General features: G+C 38.0%; 1 protein-coding gene across 2 annotated transcripts in view; it reads right to left on the minus strand.

Annotated features, from left to right (window-relative positions):
- Window positions 1-69: 69 nt before the first annotated feature.
- The window catches only part of LOC757218, a 29,806-nt gene continuing 11,321 nt past the window's right edge, over window positions 70-18,554 (minus strand). The window contains exons 2-6 of one of the 2 annotated variants that reach the window (XM_030995309.1): window positions 8,150-8,279; window positions 6,463-7,524; window positions 5,609-5,844; window positions 4,192-5,013; window positions 70-2,802 (exon numbers count right to left, since the gene is read on the minus strand). In XM_030995309.1, the coding sequence (XP_030851169.1) occupies window positions 2,704-2,802; window positions 4,192-5,013; window positions 5,609-5,844; window positions 6,463-7,524; window positions 8,150-8,270 (2,340 nt within the window). In that variant the 5' untranslated portion in view covers window positions 8,271-8,279 and the 3' untranslated portion in view covers window positions 70-2,703. Of the gene's footprint in view, window positions 2,803-4,184; window positions 5,014-5,608; window positions 5,845-6,462; window positions 7,525-8,149; window positions 8,280-18,554 lie in introns of both variants that reach the window. The other variant, XM_030995310.1, reaches the window with a different exon arrangement.

Below are 18,554 nucleotides of genomic sequence, written 5' to 3' on the forward strand. Positions count from 1 at the left end.
AAACATATATAATACATTTTGTTCAACACATCAAACAAACTCACAAGAATTCAAGCGACACGGGCAGTGTAGAAGAAGAAAGCTTTTAATATTTTGAATTATAATCTATCTGTGAACATGAATAAGTCACATATTGCACAACATACATTTCCACAAAACAATATTTTCTCTATAATTATCAACACTAGAATTAGTTTGAAATTGCACAAAAAGATTAAAACACATATTACATCAAAATAATCGACAGCTGGATAAATACTGTCGCAAACCTGTCTTTCATTGATTTCATTAATACCCATGATTTGCACAAGTTAATGATGTCGCTGCGATGAAGCAGGGAAAGTGTCCCTGGATAGAGCTACTACAAAATAGAATTGCTAGACGCCTATATGGGAAAATGGATACTCATAAATAAAGCGTCAGTATTCGCCAGATTCTGACGTTCATGGCGCTCTGCATCTTACATCATAGCTTAATAAGCTTATTGAGAGAGACATGGTTCAAGAACATTTTCGGCAAGATGGCATGACAATGTCGAATTGATATTTCAATAAGTATGAGTTGACCCCCCCTCTCTCTCTCTCTCTCTCTCTCTCTCTCTCTTTTCTCTCTCTCTCTCTCTCTCTCTCTTTCTTTCTCTCTCTCTCTCCCTCTCTCTCAGGTTTTATGCGAATGACATGCAGGACCACGTATAAGAGCCATCTTAAGTTCTTTCCCAACCCCTCTCAATTTTTAGCCTTTGTCTTCCTGGCATGGAGCACCGAGTGCTAATTTCATATTCGCTCGTCTTCCATGTTACTGGTTCTAAACTAACCTGCGCATGAGGTTCCCTGCGAAATTATTCAAGCAACGGACTAGAGTAGGGCAAATTCAGTGATTGGGGTGGTGTGATCGCCACATTGTTTTAGCACAAAATTGTTTGGAACCAGCAACCTTGACAACTTGGCCAATTTGACGTCACCCTTCGATACTCTATTATGTCTGTCACATATCAAGTCCGACACTATTCTAATTCTTGGTCTTCCACTTCCACATTTACCATCCAACTTCCCTTCTAAAATGTCTCTGATCATGTTATCCACCTTAATTTAGGCTGAGATGAGTAATTGATCATCATCAGAGTATTCTACAAAGAACGTTTTACAATGCAGAGTGAAATGTAAGGCCTATAGTTTCATGTAGAACAGTACCAACTTAAAATCAAGCTTTTTAACTCAGAGATGAAATATGTATATGAGAGAGATATGCACTGACACCGTCCGATATTAGTTTTGACTTCGAATGATAAAGGCATTACAATTCAATGTCATTGTATTCATAAAATACGTTTTGATTATTTACACATTCATGAATGACACAACAATTTGTCGATGATGGGATAAACTTCGCTTATCAGCAATAACACCAATTTCCCTCACACGAAAATAAAAAAGATAATGGAAAAAGTAATATCATCGCAAAAGTTGGGAAAGGATCACATCAGCGGCGCATGATTGACAAGATGATGAAAGTGGTAAGAATCTGAAGACGAAGTGGAATACTAGAGCTTTTGAACATTTGAATGCTCAGGAAATTAAAATTCAAAAGATGACAATTTTTGTCATGATGATAATTTATTAGAATAATTCTTCTTGTAAACTCTATGAGGGCATGACAACTTTCATTTGTCTTGAGGTATATCTATAGTTGGGGACTAATTATTAACTGATCCTTGGTTGTCCATTTCATGGAGAAACTCTCAAAAACGGCCTTGGAAGTTTTATATTTCAACGTAGTGGTGTAGCCAGGAAATTTGTCAGGGGTTCAGCGAGGTCACTTTGAAAGAAATATATTGGGGTACGTACAAATAGGCGTCCGAACTGAGCTGACCCGCGATAAATTTCCAATAGCCGGGATACGAATTTTGGGCAACCGTTAAATGATATGCCCTATGCCCTATCCGCTGCAGCGAGGCTGTGCATTCGAAACAATCTATTTGTCTGTTATCTTTAATACTAGTATTTTCATTATGATGACAACATAACATTTTTACTTTCATTAAGATCCCGAATTCGTGTTTGTTCCCAACATTTTAGAAACTGAAGTTCATTTTCGGGTAAGAGGAGTCAGCCCTTCCCTCGTCGATATTTTTCTCTTGCGCTTCCTGCCCCCTCCCCCTCCTCACCCAGGGCTACTTTAACATTTGAAATGAGATGATACACAATTACTCTAATGTTACATACACAAATAAATAAACACCCAGCGACATTTTGCCCGGTTTGAAGGAAAATAAACTGCGTTTTTTAAGTCCACTTGAAAAACACAATTAAGCTTCTTTTTTTTTTTAAATCCAAAAAAAAAAATCAAAATGAAAATGAAAATTGAAAAGTTACTCGCAATAAATGTTATCCAATAGATTTTTCAAGAAACTGATCTAAATTTACTTTACATAATATCAAACTTTAAGAGGCGGTTTAATCATGGTTGTGTCAAATGGTAGTTATATTTTTTAATATGTTCACTCTGAGTCCAAGATAATTCAAACCAAGAAATAAAGTTGTTATTTCTATCAATATGAGCTCTTTCAACTCTTTCAAGAAACTATTATACGTATTGTGTTGGCGCACTCTCCAATAGCTTGAAAACCCAACTGTTGGACACCATCTTAAAAATGATAAAATAACGGTATCTATAAATAATTATAATTTGAAAGAATGTGTGTACCTATATTCTTCGGTTTTCTTTGCTAGCGGCACGTTGTAAAAATTCGGCAAGTTTTTGGATCAAAATTTGTTGTTTCATCTCTTCAAAGAGTTGTGGAATCTGCATAGAAAACAGAGAAATGGAGCAAAAGAAAAGTAAGAAGCATGTTAACAATGATCAGTTGAGACAGCGCACAGTGGGCCGGGAAGAACCAAAGTGCGCCAAAAGTAATTTATTTTGATTTTGTTCTTCTTTTTGTTCTTCCCCAGTTGAAAGATAATACATTCCAGAGTAACTCAATAAAAATATCTAATTCCGGTATGCTCAATAAGGGTATACATTTACTCCTTCGACTAGTAAAATTTGACATATTCACAGTTTTAGTGCAAAAGTGACTTATTTGATAAAAACAGTCATATTAGATTTTAAAATTCTACATTATTGTTTCCAAAGTGGCACGTAGCTTGAATTTGTAAAGTGAAGCAGTTGATTACAAATGGTAGTTGGAAAGATTCGATTCTGTTAAATAGTAAAGTTGGTATTCATCAATTATTATTTGAGTTAGAATACGCAAAACTGAAGAAATGTTTCCCATGCCATTGGTTAAATAAATTATACGTTCGAAATAATTTTCAATTAAGTAGTAAACAAAACAATTCAAATTTGATAGAAGTAGCTACAGGAGATTTTGTTGATATATCTAGTTTCAAGACGAAACATTATTATTTATCCCTCCTGAAACAAATGCTTCAAAAACTGATTGTTACACGTTACTAGGAATATTACTTGAATTTACTTTTTTTTTTATAAATTGGCAGAAAGTATGCAATTTTAAATTTCAACAAATAGGAAATAATAGGAAAAAGCAAGTTAATTTTAAAGTATTGCATACTTAACATAATTCCATCAAAACATAATTTATGCAGATGGCGTATAATAGAAAATGACCAGTGTGATATATGTAAAGGAACAGAAACCACTTTTTATGTCTTGTTGAAATGTAACAAGGTTAGAGTTTTTTGGAAAATTATTAAAAACTAATATTATAATTACTTTCATGAACAAATAAATATGAATGAAAAAGCATTAGTTATAGGTTATTTTATTGAAAAAAAAGGAAAAATTTGTGATAAACTTCATGTTAATTTTATGAACATAATGTATATCCAACTTCGGTATGATGGTAAAGACGTACAATAGTAAAAGTCTGTTCATTAATTTCGAATTGAAACTACGATATTATTTAGCATATAACCAAATTTGTTAATGACAAAAAACAAAGAAATTGTTCGAAAAATGTTAAGGTTATAACTATTTATTTTTTATTACTTTTGTCTTTTATTATTATGTTAGAATGTAAATTGATGTAAATATATATGAAATGTGAAATATGCGAAATAAAACACCTTGGTAAGAGGACAAGAAGAACAAAAAGAAAAAAAGAAGAAAAAAAATATAGAGATTTGAAGAAAAAAAAAGATAATTTTATTTCAAGTCCTTACCACTTACGTTTGATTGAAGTTCATCTGGGATATCCTCCCAGTCCGGAACCGATGCTTCTGATTCCGATGCCTCTGAAAAATATTCGGCTTCGTTTGCAACCTGATCTTCTCCTGCGACATAACTCTTCCAGCCACCCTCTTCGATGGGGTTTACCGAGGCGGCGTTGTTTTCAGCAGGATGGTTCGATTCCTTGTCGGTCTGTTCGTCCAATGTCGCCTCCCTTTCCTCATCTTCCGTTTCTTCATCGGATTTAAAACTGCCCCATTGCGTGTCCTCACCCGAATCCGACTGCTGATCCTCATAGCCGAGGACGTCGTTCCCTCCGCCATCACCCGTTTCGGCTTCAGCCATTAATGCCTGTAGCAGGATTTCTCTCTGGAGCTTTGGAGATGCGTCCCTGATGTTCAGCAGATGCTGCAGGATGTTGTCCTTGGCTTCCTTGGTCTTGATCGCAGACAGGAGCCGGGATACCTTGTCCGAGCCCTCGTTTGGACCCTCCATCCGACCGAACTGTAGATATTCTCCCAAGGATTGTGGTTCCAGGAGGTCTTGCGGATCGAAGCCATTGTAGGGTAGGTCGAAGCTCTCTCCGCCCGATTCCCACGAGTTCGGGATAATCTCATCGGCGAACTCGTCTTCCATGAAGGGAAACCCATAGGCCTTCTTCCTGTAGAGTGACTTCACTACCTTCCTGCCGAACGGGGGAGGTGGTGGGATCTGCATGACTCTTCGCACCCTGAGAGCTTCGTTGGATCTCAGTGGGCCCCTCCCGGCGAGCTCGAGGGCTAGGTCCTCTAGAGATTCATCCATGATGGAACGCTCGACATCCTGCGGGGAAAAATAAAAATAACCGATTCACTATCAGAATACATCAATAGTTAACCGAGTATAACATCTCTAAGCTACCGCTGCTTAGCTGGTTAGCCGGTTACCAGGTTCAGAATTAGGTTCCACGACACCTTGACTCTACCCTTAACCCTAACCTAAAACATAATTGACTACAGCCAAAGAGTGTCTAACTTTGTATCTATGATATTTAGGCGCTGACGTAAAAGAGAAAGAGAGAAGAGAAAGGACATGAGGGCAGGAGAGAGGGGGAAAGGAACATGCACAGAGAGAGAGAGAGAGAGAATGAAAGAGGGAGAGGAGATGAGAGGAGGACAAAGCCATACAAGGGCTGGAAAAGTGGGGTGCAGAACAGCTGATCCGACACATAAGGTATTTTATCATTATAAGATTTAGGACGAAAGTTTATGTTCGGGTAGAATGTCCCGGGGCCGGGGTTGAAATTAGTAACATGGTTAGTGTCAGGAAAAGACTGCGTTGCGTTTGTCACTGGACCATGTACCGAAGAATACCGGAACCTAACAATTTTGAGATTCGGGTAGGCCGTTTTTGAACTGTACACTCTTGTAGAACTCACCTTGAGGTACTGATAGCGCTTGTTAAAGTGGTTCATCATGTCGACCCCGTTGGTCTGCTCCTCCAGGAGACCATTGTCTTGATCGAAGTCTGCAGGCAGTTCCCATGGCAACGTATCATCGGGTGGTAGTTCTGGCCGGATTACGTTGTCTGGTGGTGGAAGATTCGGGGGCTGCGGGTAGAACGATCCCGGATCGGGTATTTCGAACTCCTCTTCCGGGTCCTCATTGACGGCCACTGATAGAAACAAATAATGGAAAATGCACTCTGAATTTTGATCGAACAGGCAGAATATTATAGAGGAAGCTAGGCAATTATAGATAATGGGAATTGCGCCTAATTTATTGTTCAGTAACATGCAGCGTTTATTACTGACACCTCGTCCAGTTGTTAAAAATCAAATTGCGAAGCCACGGGATGAAGAGCGAGACCATAGAGCTATATGGAGATAAGTCCCCTTTTGTAATCAAATGTTTGTATCAACCTGCCCCGCCCCCCCCCCCCCCAACAAAAAAGGTTCATCATCCTTCTGAAGATTGGATCTTTTGCTGCTCCGATATGCTACGGGCTTTTTTGCCAAGTATTTAGGGTTAGGGCTCAATAAGGTTTTTGGTTGGGATTAGGTTTCGGGTTGCAGTTATATTTTGGACTACTATTAGGTTTAGGGTTAGGCTAGTTGATACTGGGTTTAAGTTGGGAATTCCGTTTAGAATATTGACCGTGGAGTAATTGTCTATAGCGTGTCGCAAAACCCCCATACAGCCCGTCACCATGTGGAGCTTTTCCGATTGTACCCTCCCAAATTAATAATTTTGAAAAACTAATCTCTTGCGACGAATGTAGTTTATCACTTACATGTGCGTTTCCGCAGACCTTCCAAAGTGGGCATACTGTTGATGAATGCTCTGAGATCTTCTTTATTTCTCCGTCTCCTGTCCAACCTCTGTAAGGGTGCTCGAAGACTACCACGCAGATTCAGAAAGACGTTCCTCCAATTCGTTTCTTCCCTAGGGTCAATTTGTTTCCTCTCCTGAGGTCTCAGGGGTTTCCTTCCAAGGTCGTTAAATTCAAGCACGGATTCCCCTGCCTCAGAAGAACTAGTCCATGAGGTGTCCAGCTCAGAGTCGCCATCGACGACCTCGTCTGCGAAAACAGAGGATATTTCGGCATCAACTTCGGCCTCTGCCAGGTTTTCATACATTGGTTTACCTCGCCGCCCCCACCCCAAGTCTCTCTTGAAACGTCGGCTAGGCTTAATATGAATTGCCTCCCTATGTTTCTCGGGAACGTTGTTCATTGCCGACTCAACTGCATTGTTCTTAGGTGTGGCCTTTGAGCTATTCTTTGGCACTTCTTGGTTACCTTGTGTAAGTTGACCCGCGAAGCGCTGTCTATCTTCTGAAACAGCGCCGAATTTGTTCTCGACCATTACGTCTAAGTGGTCATCGTCACCCTCCACGGCTGATACATCGTAGGATTCTCCTGTAGTTGAATAAAAACTCTCCTCCCCAGACACCGACTCGTCGATGTCCTCCAATTCGTCGGTCGCCTTCTCCCGCAACTGGTGAAGAAGCGACTTCAAATGTGAAATGGAGCTGTACAGTGGCTCAAGTTTCTCATTCACCAGTGCAGTTTCAATGTCAGCCAGGATGTCTTCCTCAGTATTTTCTTCATCCACGTCGTTGATGCTTGTAAAATATCCATCCGGCAACCACGAGGGGTACGACATCGCGTATTCCGAATTATCGACATCGTTGGTTATGGATACGTAGGATAGATCCTCCTGCTTGTGCTCTTCACCTTCTTCTTCTCTCCGTTCGTTCTTGTTTGCCAAATATTCTGCTGCTACAAATGGGGGTATCAGATCCCCATCGCCTGGCTTTGGCAAGTCTGGTAACATAATATGCGGGCCTTCATCTGCACAATGGCGATACAAATAAACAGAAAAGAATATAAGAAATATGCATATGATGACCAGTCCACATAATATTACATCTATGACTTGGCCTAATTTATCAAATAACCCAGCTCTGAGGATGAAAATTTGTTATGGACACATACAAAAACACGACTACTTAACCAAAATCAAACTCTGTGATTTAGTGATATCTAGTTTTTCTGATAAGAAGATTTACCTTTTTTTTTTTAAATGTCATCCTGTTTAATACTTACTGTCTATTATGTGGTCAAGGCATCATCTGGACAAGAAAATATTTGTCAAAGTTAACCGACAAGACCTGTTACCTGACGAGAAGCTCACGGCTTCATGACATATTGGTCATATCGGTGCATGGTATCCTTAAAGTTCCCGTTCAAAGAAAATCACGAATATGACGAATAACGTATCACTAGAAACTGGTAAGCTAACAGATGGCCATCGTACAAGTTTAGGTCAACTACATATCGGGGGACTTATAAAAATACAAATAAGACCACCTCCATATAATTTAGGATATACGAGAGATTCACCAGAAAATAACGAAGTTTTAATGACGTCACAATATGAACCAATCCTGCTCAAGCTTTCCTATACTGTACAGACCTTTGGTGTTATCTACTAAGAGCTCGTTTTCCAGTTTGTCTTGGTCTGGAGCACCGGTCGGTGCGCTGTTCCCGCCTCCCGAGATGACGAGCAGGGAAACCAGGGCACACAGAACCTTCATCTTGAGGCACTGTAATGATGAAACGAGAAGAAGAATGAGGTAGAGGAGAGAAAGATGGAGCGGAGGAGAAGAAGAAAGAATAGATAAATATTCGTTTGGCTCGCAGTGTATGGTCAACAAGGGATCTAAAAGATCACGACATTTCGTGCGCCGCTGCAACACTTCGTCAGGTGATGTCAGTGTTGCGGCGTCGCACGAAACGTCGTGATCTTGTAGATCCCTTGTTGACCATACATTGCGAGACAAACGCATATCACTAGCGATATTATTTTCGATACTACATCCGCAACGAGTAATATATTTAGCATTAATAGATAAATGAACAAAATAAGCATCAATGAAAGGAGTTCAATAAACCCTATACCTTGGCATTAGATCGATTCGTAAAGCACCAACACCAATAAGTGGACTAATGTCTTATGGTTGTCTTTCGAAAGAGCAGGTGCTTTTTCATGGACTACCTTGACACGATAAACGAGTCAATACACACATCTGTGTCTGCAACACCTATTCCAACGCATCATGATTGATATATTGATAAGGTAACACCCTCACTGCGCAACTTGGAAGATAGCACTCTTGTCTCTGTCAAAGATCTGCACAGCTTCTTGATAATTTAATTGTCTCATAATGTAATATATACAACACGCGTTTACCACGCATGTTATTTCCCGCATATTAACATAATTCATGTAATATGTCTTTCATTGTTTCTAGTCATCTAGCTTTTCCATTAGAAGCATGATTGATTCCTTCTATTTCTATTTCTTGAAGATTGTCTCATCGTGCATCAGAAAAGAACGGTTACTGCTATAGTAGGCAATATACAGTACAGGTCGTTGTGATTGAAGCGAGGTTTATGATTACATATTTTATCATTTTATGAATGCATTGTTTATACCCGATTCAAAGGCTTTACCATAACAATATTATTCATTTCTCGACAAAATCACGTGGTGTGTGTACATGTTGGCATCGTTACAACATTTTGAATTGGGGGGGGGGGGGGGAGTATACTGAGATGGAATTAGGGAGTTGTCGACAGCACTGATATTTGCCGTGATAAGTTTCAAGGGGTTGGAGAGGGTAACACCCAAACACCAATGTTGCCTAATGCTTCTTTGTGTACGAACCAGAGGCGTACCGTGGGCCAAGGTATTAGGGGTGAACTGTCGTAGTGGAAGGGGGGCAGGATTACTTGATGAAAGTAAGGCAAATCACCCAAGTCAACAAGACCATCACTCGGGGTAATTGTGGGAGGGGATAGTTTCGTCTTCTCCTCATTCCATTTCCCTCCCCCTTTTCTCCTCGCTTCTCCTCCCCAGCCCCTTGCCTTATGTAACAATTTTGATGTGGGAGGGGAACGTGCCCCATGCCCACCGTATCTAAACCAGGTAAGCACCAAAGTGTATCTGTTACATCCAAATTACATGTTAAGGTTACTGACAACAGATTAGCTACACATATAGCTGAGTCATTCGACGCGGAACTAAAGAGACTTTTCAAGATCCGTTCACATCCAATTCAAATGAAATATTTCTGACAATAGTATTCATAATAATCATCATTCTCCGGCGGACGTGACATTTGCTTAAAGTATAAACTAAAACAAAGTCTGTCATTTTAGATAAAGCAATGCATTTCATTGCTTTACCAACTTCCCCTCTGATCTTTAGCATTTTCTTTTTACCTTAACCGAAGTCTCTCTTTAAATCCAAGACTATCTATAGCTGTCGACTAAATTTCAAAGTCTTAAGGGCCCGAATTCACAAAGGAGGTTTGTCGACAAACCTTGGTTTTCGTGCGTCATATGACGCGTTTTGACGCGTTTTGACAAACCAGGTTTGTAAAAACGCGTCAAAACGCGTCATAATTATGACGTACATTAACCTCGGTTTGTCGACAAACCTCCTTTGTGAATTCGGGCCATAGTGTCTTTGAACTTTAAAGGAAATGTATCCCCTTTGGTAGATTCGACATTTTGTTCGGGCTTAAAAAGAAACGACATTGGAGGTAATTAGAGCATCAAGAAACAAACTTAAGTCAGAAAACATAGAAACACTAGTGACGCAGATTCACAGACACAATAAAATCATACTGTTTTACTTGAAATTATCGATTGCTTTCGGTCCATTGTTATGGTTTAATTATTTGTGTCTGTTAATTATTGAATAGCTTCCATAGTTCTTATAGTCAACAAGTGTGAAAACATGGTAGTTCATATTTTTTCTTCTATTTTCTCCATGGCAGCACTGTTTTAAGAGTCTTCAGCTATATAAGAAGCCCCAATCAGAAATAATAATGAACGGCAAAACGTTGAGACCCTTTCGTATTTAGTGTTGTTTTTAATTAACCTGGCTCTGTATTTTAATTATCTGTTTCTCACTTTATCATCAAACTGGAGAAAAACGACGAGATCATTGCTTAGTTCCTCGATCAGCGGTGAGTTGACCGTACTCTCTTCCTCTCTCCGTCTCTCTCTCTCTCTCCCTCCCTTTCTTTGCTCTCATCTCTCATCTCCTCTCCACCTCTCTTTCCCCTATAATTTTCCACCTTTTCTCTATCTCTCTTTCATAGATGTATGAGTAGGGGCGGGGGCTTTACAATCTCGAAAATTATGAATACCTATATGCGGTAAACCGCAACCTCCATATGAGAAGTGAGGCGATCTATATGTCTTATGCAATCTATTTTGTTTTGATAACTAAAAACTTCTTATTGTCACTTCAACAAAAAAATTAATAGTTTTAACAACTTTCTTTGCTCGAGCGCAAACTTCAGAAGAGTGGAAGGTCGTTAATCGATCAAGCGACGTACGTCAGGATATCCAGTATTTCATACACACTTGTGATTGGAACTATCCCCAAACCCAAAGTAAATTGAATTGGATCCCCACCCCCTCCCCTAGGTCTACAATCATTGTATGAAGCACTGATTTTAAGCGTTAGCTTTAAACTACCCACGTGATTAAATCCGTTAGAATTAGTTTTAGTTTTTATAGACAGGCATGAATCGGGAATGAATGTGAGATTTCCTTCTAATTGTCAATTTATTCACATTTAAATCCTTCCCACTGCCGTTCGGGCGTGTCGTTCTAATTCTGTGGCTCTAAGCATCATTACTAATGGCGCCCTGCCGTATAAAATTATGAAACAGGAAAAACAAGACATTTACAAGCGATTAAATATGCAGAAACATTTGTAATTGGCGATATGTGCTTGCAAGTCTCCTGGATTGTTTGTTGTTGAGAGACTTAATTTGGAAACGCTTTGAGCTTATTTAATCTCACCCTAATGATATAGATCGTGCCATAGGAGGTAATATCTTCATTCGAAAGATAAATAAAACCTGCTCTAGTTTAGACATTCTATGTCAAGCAGCTTGAAATAAAAATACTTATTCACCATAAAAGTCTTCTATACATATAATTTTGCTTTCGTATCTTTTTTACAAGCACTATCCTCTGAAACTATCATCTTTGATGCTTAGCGTCACACTGCGGGGAGCTTTTGAAATAGATAACTGCTTATTGATCGGCTTATTTCTCGCCTTTTCAGCCTAGATAAACCGCCCACCTGCACCCATCATCCACAGAACTCTTAAATAGTTCTGTGCCATCATCCCACTCCTTATCTATATACACTCGATGGGAATGGCGCCTCTAGTTGGACTTCGAGTGATCACGTGACCAAATTTAAAGAGATTTAGACTTAAAAGACCCGAATACATATGAATAAAGAATGATCTATCTAGTATGAACTGTTCAATATTCAACACAAAAAGACCTCAGTGACCTTTATAAGTTTCTCTTTAGAATATAAAATATTATCTGTGCTTTCATACTGCTTTTTTATATTCTCGCGAAATGTTAATAAAGCTTATACCTTCAGCAGATGATTAGCAGCATGATGAACTTTAAAATACAGTCAGCGATTCACTTTCAACGCAAGCTTCTTATTCAAATTGAAGATGTAATGACATAAATCATTTCCAAATGGTTGTGTAGGAGGCAAAGCAGCTTTAACAAAAAATAAAGCAAAACATTTCTCATAAATATCAATTTTTATATCAGGTAGGCCTCAGTCTAACTACCTTAATTTGTTCACGTTTTAGTCTGGCGTTTTAGACGGGGCAAGGAATAAGGAATGCTGTTCTAGCTATAGCCTAGTGAAATCCAATGAAAAGTTGTGGTTTGAATCCCATTGAAGAGAGTGGATTCCACTATTTTTAGCCATGATTTCCACTTCTAAACGGAGTAAAATTATATGCCTAGTTCATTCTGAGTTTAAAATACTACTTTTTTTAATGCATTGTAAGGTGAATTTATGAAGTTTTAACTTTATTTTATTTTTGCAATTTAAATGTTTTTAACTTTGTTTGCCCTCAGTTAGTTAGTTCCATGATGGGAAATTGCTTTTCTAATCATGTTTTTTTATCCTGAATGTTTCAATAAGAAAACAAATACAAAATATGAATAAATGGATGAATACATTTATAAATTAATGAATAAACATTTAGATGAAGAATAAATAAATAAACTAATCAATGAAAAAGTCAATAACTTAGTTAATAAATAATTAAGATTAAGTATATAATAATAATTATAATATTCCGCTTTTATATAGCGCCCAATACATCGATACAACGATGCGTCTAAGCGTTTGACAGATACATCATATATGAAAAAGTACAAAAAAAAAAAAAAAGAAAACGATGACTTTTCCAAATGGATCAATGCAATGTTTTTGATTGGTCTGTTGTCAGTCTGCTTTTGGTCTGCCGTCCGTCTCGTTGGAGTGAATGAAGTATCATACTGACTCCTAGATGAGAGGATTACACTCCTGAGCATTTAGAAAGTAGGCTGAAAATACGACACAGCTTACCAATCTCCGAGAGTAAGTGTGTAGGTTCTCCAAGAGCAATGGTTTCTAACTTGTCAATATTAGTGCCTTTAGGGCGTTTCCCTGTAACATTATTATAAAACAAAAATCAAGGAATACGTAGTCTAAAAGAAGGCGAAGAAGAAAAAAGGCAAAAAAAGACTAAACAAATACAAGAGAAATAGACAAAAAACTAAAATCTCCCAATAACAACAACTGCAAAATTTAATTTTTATGAACAAAGAGTATACAGTTTAATAATCCAATACAGAGAAATTTTTAGATATCAAGTCCAAGGCCATACATGAAATCGCGATGCCATCGATACATCTGAAAAAAGCTCGAGACAAAATTCGAAGAATTGTTATGACGAATGTTGAACTCAATTTCGTCATTTGAGCAGAGCAAGAACTATTGGTTGTCTAGTTTACGGCTCCGAGCCGGGAGCGTCCTCCTCTCCATTAACCCTCGAAATCGTGCTTAAATTACAGTTAGAATTTGGATCTGATAACAGAATGTGAATGAGCCATTTCCGTTTAAAAATTGTGATGAGTAATATAAATAGGTATTATTAATCGTCATTTAAAAAGACGGGTAACATGCCCTTTTTCGCCTTGCAGGAAAGTAGAAAAACGTTTAATTTAAAAAAATGAACTGCATATATAATTAAGTGCTTTTAAATATTGGGAGAGAAGGGATTACGCTAACACTGTCAATGTATTCCAATCTTCATTGCAGTTTAGTAGACTGAACAGAACTTGTACAAATATCTGGATACAGTGGATAGAAAATATTTAAAAAAAACTGTCACAGAATCAGTTGTTTACTGGACAAAATCTGTGCCAATATTTGGTTATTATTAACGGTCACATAATCACAGCTGTGCAAAATGAAATTTCAAAAAGGGACAGTAACGACGATAAACTGACTAAATCATGTTAAAACTTCTCCAAGGCTTTTGTAACATCCTTTATCGTGCATAATGTATGACGTTAAGTTAGTATACGAATGACATACATTTTATTTCTGTCATAATTTTGTTTGTCGTAGAAGATTTCGTGGAAGAAACTGTTGCTAAATATGGTAAATATCATGTATTGTCAATCAAAAGTAGATTCGAATTCGTGTGCTATTGCTTTGTCGTAGTCTAGTGGTGCTTGGCTGTAGTTACATGGGTCTATGGTACGTATCCCAGCACGTTAAAGTAAGGCATTTCATTCATGTTGCTTCTCTTCTACCGGGTGTATGAATTTGAAGACGAAATGGTATGAACGTCATTGTACCAGGATTACAACGTACACGCTTTTAAATGGCGCCTGGCAGGAATGTTCCACAAGGACATGCTGCTAACATTCATAAGTGGTCCTCGGGAATATTGGCCTTGTGAAACTGAAGTAACACATTACATGTACACTGATTGTGTACCCGTGAAACACATCTCCTGGGAGAGGCCAATCTACACAACTGTAATTAGCTACAGGAGACCAAGTTTTGCTGCAAAGTCGAACCACATTACCCAAAACAAGGGATGAAAATAACTAGGCTGAGCATGCAGATATATTCAGTTTGATTTGGTGTCGTGAATTAAGGACGGTTCGTTTTTATCCCCGATGCCGACTTGAATTAACATTTAAAGGCCAGTAAGCAAAGTGCTATATAGGGAGAAAATGCGATTATTAGGAATAAAGGGGAATAAAGAAGACGTAAATTGCTAGTCTGGAGCCGGGAATTGACCGGGGATGCGCAGGTATAATGCAAATAAGGTATAGGAATCGCCAGGGAATAACAACAGATAGGCAATTGCCGAGATGAGAAGGAAGATGAACTCCTTCGAATCTGGAAGATCAGTGGATAAGTTTAAAAGTTGGGGTGAGAGAGATGGTGAATAACCCGCGATACCTCCGAGAGGTGTATTGGGTTACTCCCGCGCTTTTGAAGATCGCTTCGGAAGAAAAAGCGTGGTGTGCAATGTAAAGAGGGGTAAAGGGGGACAGATTGCAAAGTTAGGTTGGTTCGGAAAGGGAAGAGCAGACGCAGAAAGAAGGGGCGAGCGAGATAGACAGAGAGAGAGAGAGGGGGCTAAGAGAGAGTGAAAGAAAGGCGCAGCTATTATGTAGAGAGAGAGAGAGAGAGAGAGAAAGAGAGAAAGAGAGAAAGAAACTATAAGAGGAGGCAGATCGGGAGAAAGTGAGGGGCAAAACAAAGGAGAAGGTAGAAAAAGAAAGAGAGACAAAATAAAACAGAAATATAGAGAGAGATAAAAAGCCAGAAATGAAAGAGAAGCAGGTGGATATAGAAACAATAACAGAGAGGCATATAAAAGAAAGTCGGTGAGCTTGGTCAGTGAAATAGATTGAGGCACAGGGGTCGACTGCAGAGGCAGACGGATACACCCAAGGAAAAGAAAGAAAGAGATAAGACTACAATACAAAACGATAAACCGAAAATAGGTATGGACCAAAGTGTGAATGAAATGATCATAAAGGTAGCTTGAAAATAACAAAGAATGCATATACGTGGAGAGTGAGTAAAAATGGCATACAGAGAGATTAATACGGTTCACAGGACTGTAAAGTGTGAATCAAATTTGGAGTTTCACCTTACGCCTGCGGTTCAACAAAACCTCAGAGGAAAGTGCAAGATAAATCCAGTTCCACCCAGATTTGCATTCGGGTCATGTCTTTATCGTCCATTTTCCCGCTCAAAGCACACATTTTTCAGCATGATCGATTTTTCAACTTCATCAGACTTCTGAACGTCGCAAAGTGAGAAATGATAACGACGTTAGCATGCTCACAAATTGTTTCGGATGTTTATTCTATACCAACCTCCACAAAAAATGCCTTCATTCAAACGTTTTGGCCAGTAAATGTTTACATTTGGATGCATATTGAATCGACGACCGCTCAAATTCACACACATACACACACACAAATAGTGTATAATTTTGTATTAGAAAGAAAATATAAATCAAATATAAAATAAATCTAATCTTTCAAGAACCTCCCCAAGTGCCTTTTTCAGATAACAATTAGATAAGATTGACAATCAAATAAATAAATGAATAGTTAGATAGATAAATAAATTGATAAATGCAATCAAGGATATTAAATAAGTTGCATACACGAAGTACAATTTTTGAAGGCGCACATGAACTCAATTTAGGGGGCACATGTTTCATGAAATTATAGTTTGAACGATAAGAAATCAAAGGGGGGAGGGGTTGGTACTAGCCAGTTGTACCCCTATACCCCTAAGCAACGAAGCACAGAAAGTTATTGGATCGTAAACAAAAATCTAAACATGCTTAGACGAAATCTACAAAATCCTGTTACCTAGAATTTGATAAAACTGGATTATATAAAGTAATCCCTGGTAAGATGAAAGAATTAAGAAGATGCCCTCAGGTTATTTTTATCCTTTTGATTGAAGGGTTTTTCGAACCCGTAAAAGCTTTCATTTCATTCAACCGCAGTAGAAATCTAAGTCGTTCACTTAAAGGAAATCTGATGGTAATCTAAACAAAAAAGTTACAGGAAAAGAATTTTTTTTAAAGAGCATAATACTTACAAATCAAATAAAAACAGCTTTGGGTGCAGTCATGGTAATTTCTAGTTTATTAATCAATTTGTTGTTAAATCAAAATAAACTACTACAATATATAAGGCCAGAAATGGATATAATAAGGATATTTCATAAACTATGCAAATGACTTCAACAAGAACGAGTAAAATCATGGAATTTCATGAAACTCGATATGAAACGCCATCCAGATTAACTGTCTCGTCTTCAATACTATTTTCATCTTCACGTCTACTTTGGGGACTTCTATCAAACCCACGATTAGCTCGCCTTTCCAAATAAAAACCATGAACTGAGTCGACATTATTTTGACTTTTTAATTCACATCACGTTCATCTGGTGATGGGTTCAATCCTTACGTGCTCATAATAGTGATTAAGCTTGGTCAATATTTATACTCTAAATTTACCCTCGAGATTTCGATTTGTTTCTACAATTGCATTCCCCATTTCCTCCTACCCGCAGTTGCAGATGGAATATAGATTGATTTTGAATTGGAGGCCGGTGTAATAAAGTTCGGGAACACCCCAAGGGGGAATATGTCAAATGTATTTGGTATGGCTTGATAACATAATAGTAAGAACGTTGGTCAAATTTGAGAGCGGCTGTCGTATATTTCATCTTAATGATGTTGAATAATAAGCAAATAAGATATTGGAGAAAGGATTTAGAGCCTCTAGCTGTGGCCTAACATGCATTTTATAGTAGAGAGAGATAGAGAGAGAGAGAGAGCAGCTTTACTAAAAATTAGATTTAAGCGCTATCGCTTTTTTGTTGTTGTTACAATAATGTTCAATATAAGTCAGGTATATTGAAACCATTTTCAGTTTCTATAATGGGATGTCAAACAGAAAAATACAGTTCTAAATAATTATCTAAAAACAAGTAATTGATTCTGCTTATATTTTAAAAGCTGCATGATTGTGTGTGGTAAAATAAAATCGCCACAGTGAGAAAAGTTCTATGGTAAATATATCATCCGATGGTTAATATATTATTCACCACAACGAGGAATGCAATTTGTCATGTCAAACCCCCAAAAGTACAGCTGTACAAATTACTGTAAGATGTACAACGAAAGCTGCAGCTAGTTAGAGCGCTCAAGTTGTCATATCGGTGGCGGCGAATAATCTTTAAACAATGGTACTTTACAGCGCATTCGATGGTAATTACCTCCTCCCCCCACTTCCACACGCACATGCTACCCACACCACCAAACGATGAATTTAGAAGAAAACAAAAATCTGCCCACATATACCACCACAGTGTGTTATGACACTAAACAAATTACTCTGTAATGGGATGGAAATGTGATGCATAAATGCGGTTTTGAAAAGGTTAATTTATTCATTTAATTCATTTTTATGCGGCAATTGTACTATAACCTTATGATTGATTTCATAAAACTCTTGACTTCTTTGTGGAAACGGTGGTTGTTATGACTCGAATCGTAATATGACATTTGAATGAAGGTCTTTTAAAGGGATAGTTGAGTTCTGTTGCAGAGGGCGCTACACAAAATAATTTTTGTGTGAGATAATTTTTTTACGAGAATTTATATGCATGTAAAAATGGTGAAATTACAGAGGATATTGAAAATATGTTCTTAAATGAATTACCCAAATTAAGTAAAGAAAATAAAGAGTATTGTGAAGGCAAAATAACACTGGCAGAATGCTATCAGGCAGTAAAGGAAATGAAATGGAACAAATCACCAGGCAATGACGGCTTCTCGACTGAGTTTTATTTCACGTTCTGGCCAATTTTAGGGAAAACAATAGTGGAGGCTTTTAATGAAAGTTTTGAAATAAAAATGTTATCG

Source organism: Strongylocentrotus purpuratus, unplaced genomic scaffold (assembly GCF_000002235.5).
Source record: "Strongylocentrotus purpuratus isolate Spur 01 unplaced genomic scaffold, Spur_5.0 spur5_scaffold_21, whole genome shotgun sequence".
In the NCBI taxonomy this organism is placed as follows: domain Eukaryota; kingdom Metazoa; phylum Echinodermata; class Echinoidea; order Camarodonta; family Strongylocentrotidae; genus Strongylocentrotus; species Strongylocentrotus purpuratus.